Below are 2,428 nucleotides of genomic sequence, written 5' to 3'. Positions count from 1 at the left end.
GCCATTTGTTACACCCGAGACGCTAACAAACTCTCTGAAATATATTGCCAGAGATGTTTCTGGTTCATTGCATTAGATCAGAATCCATCCATCCATTTTCTACCGCTTGTCCCTTTTTTGGGGTCACGGGGGGTGCTGGAGCCTATCTCAGCTTCATTTGGGCGGAAGGCGGAGTACACCCTGGACGAGTCGCCAACTCATCACAGGGCCAACACACATAGACACACTGTAAAAAAAAATCTGGCAGGCACACACATTAGAATGCAACGCATACTTCATCAACAGCGATATAGGTTACACTGAGGGTAGCCGAATAAAAAACTTTAACACTGTTAGAAATATACGCCACAGTGTGAATCCACAACAAACCAGAACCCTTTGCAGCACTAACTCTTCCGGGACGCTACAAGGTGTGTGTGTGTGGGGGGGGAGGTTTGGTGGTAGCGGGGGTGTATTTTGTAGCGTTAGTGCTGCAAAGGATTCTGGGTATTTGTACTGTTGTGTTTATGTTGTGTTACGGTGCGGATGTTCTCCCGAAATGTGTTTGTCATTGTTTGGTGTGGATTCACAGTGTGGCGTATATTTCTAACAGTGTTAAAGTTTTTTATACTGGCACCCTCAGTGTAACCTGTATCGCTGTTGATAAAGTATGCGTTGCATTCGCTCGTGTGTGCGTACAGAAGCCGCACATATCTTGTGACTGGGTCTGAATGATGTCAGAATGGATAAAAAGCGGACGTGACGATAGCTCGTAGAGTACGTTAAAGGTTCATTTGTTCAGTTTTAAATTTTGGCCCACTCTGTATTTGAGTTTGACACCCCTGTGTTAGATTGTTAGTATGGACATAGACTTTTATATAACAAGCTACATATTTAATGAAAGATAATTACTGTAATTTTACATGAATTTGAAATTAATTTAAGAAAACAGAAAATGCTATGTACAATTAATTTGGTATTTTTCTGTAAAAAAAAATAGAAATATACATAGTTTGTCATTACTGGCATATTACTTAAAATAACAGGCGGATTGTTTATTTACAGATAATGTCTTCAATTCTACAGTTTTATAAACTATTTTTTTTAAAAATAGAATTTTTTAGAGTAAATTAACCATAAAAATAGGATTTTTTTTTACAGTGCAGACAACATTCACACTCAAAATGATGATGGAATAATTTAATTAATTGCGGTAATTTTGACAGCCCAAAAATATATATATATATATACATTCAAACAACACAAAACAACACAGATATTTGTCCAATTAAATTTGAAGGAGAGTTGGAGAAAAAAAAAAAATCGATATCATCGCTTATACCGAGTTGATACTGCCACTACCCTTGGTATCGCCACTGTCGATGTTTGTCTCGATCCACCCAGCCCTGTCCGAAGCGAGGGGAAGAAGGCAGAAGAGGCAAAGCATTTCCTTTCCTATTGGCATGAAAGATAAGTTGGAAGATTGAAAAACAAATGGATGACAAAGCAAAGAGGAAGAAAGTGATGATGCCGACGACCAAACACGAGGCTGGGACCCGAGAATCACTTTTTTTGATTGGACATTGTTTTTGATATCACGGTGTCATGACGGAACTTTTTTCCCACGGAGGATAAGAGATACACCCGTCTCGGAGTTGTGAGAAAAAATTACAATTCGGGAGTTTTTTTCTCCCCCCACGTCACGGGTTCAAACATAGCCTGGAAAATGGAATAAAGTTCTGAAGGGAAAAAGTGCAATTCCACAAAGGAGCGGCATTTTTTTTTTTTTTAAACAGGAAACACTCCCAAAAAAAAAGAATTAACGGATTTTAAACGTGTCTGGGGTGGACTCACCTACCCACAAGACTTGGAGTTGGAATAACACTCCATAAAAGAGTCGAAAAAACGGCCCAATGAAAATGTTAACCGGGTGAAGAAGTTGGACACATCGCCAGAAGCCCAATGAGTGGGACGCAGTCAACACTCACTGATAGGTAAGTCCCCCATTTACTATTATTATGTCATAATTAGGGTGATAATGACAGTTGTGAGGGCAAATGACTTTGTGTGGTGGACCCCTGCTGGGTATGCAGAATAAACAAAGAGTGCTGGGATGGACTGGAGGAAAGTGTCAAAACCCTTTCAAATCCTGACTTTTGCTCAGCTTGGCAGACAACTTGAAATTTGCATGTTTCTCAAACAAGTTTGTTACATCTACTTCTATATGTGCCTTTTACCTCCACCCAAAAATCAAAACTATGCAGACGACCTGTATATATATATATATATATATATATATATATATATGTAAAAAGTAATATATATATATATATATATATATATTACTTTTTACATAGTAGATTGTCACTGAAGGCATCACAACTATGAATGAACACATGTGGAGTTATGTACTTAACAAAAACAAGGTGAAATAACTGAAAACATGTTT

General features: G+C 38.1%; 1 protein-coding gene across 2 annotated transcripts in view; it reads left to right on the top strand.

Moving 5' to 3' along the window:
• The first annotated feature begins 549 nt into the window (after positions 1-549).
• LOC133651057 (rho guanine nucleotide exchange factor 12-like) overlaps positions 550-2,428 on the top strand; it is a 63,843-nt gene continuing 61,964 nt past the window's right edge. The window contains exon 1 of one of the 2 annotated variants that reach the window (XM_062048962.1): positions 550-1,973. In XM_062048962.1, coding sequence (XP_061904946.1) covers positions 1,942-1,973 — 32 coding nt within the window. In that variant the 5' untranslated portion in view covers positions 550-1,941. The remainder of the gene's footprint in view (positions 1,974-2,428) is intronic. The other variant, XM_062048963.1, reaches the window with a different exon arrangement.

The sequence above is a fragment of the Entelurus aequoreus genome, linkage group LG05 (genome assembly GCF_033978785.1).
Source record: "Entelurus aequoreus isolate RoL-2023_Sb linkage group LG05, RoL_Eaeq_v1.1, whole genome shotgun sequence".
In the NCBI taxonomy this organism is placed as follows: Eukaryota; Metazoa; Chordata; class Actinopteri; order Syngnathiformes; family Syngnathidae; genus Entelurus; species Entelurus aequoreus.
The sequence above is the reverse complement of the archived record's forward strand: the minus strand, read 5'-3'. Positions and strand labels throughout refer to the sequence as shown.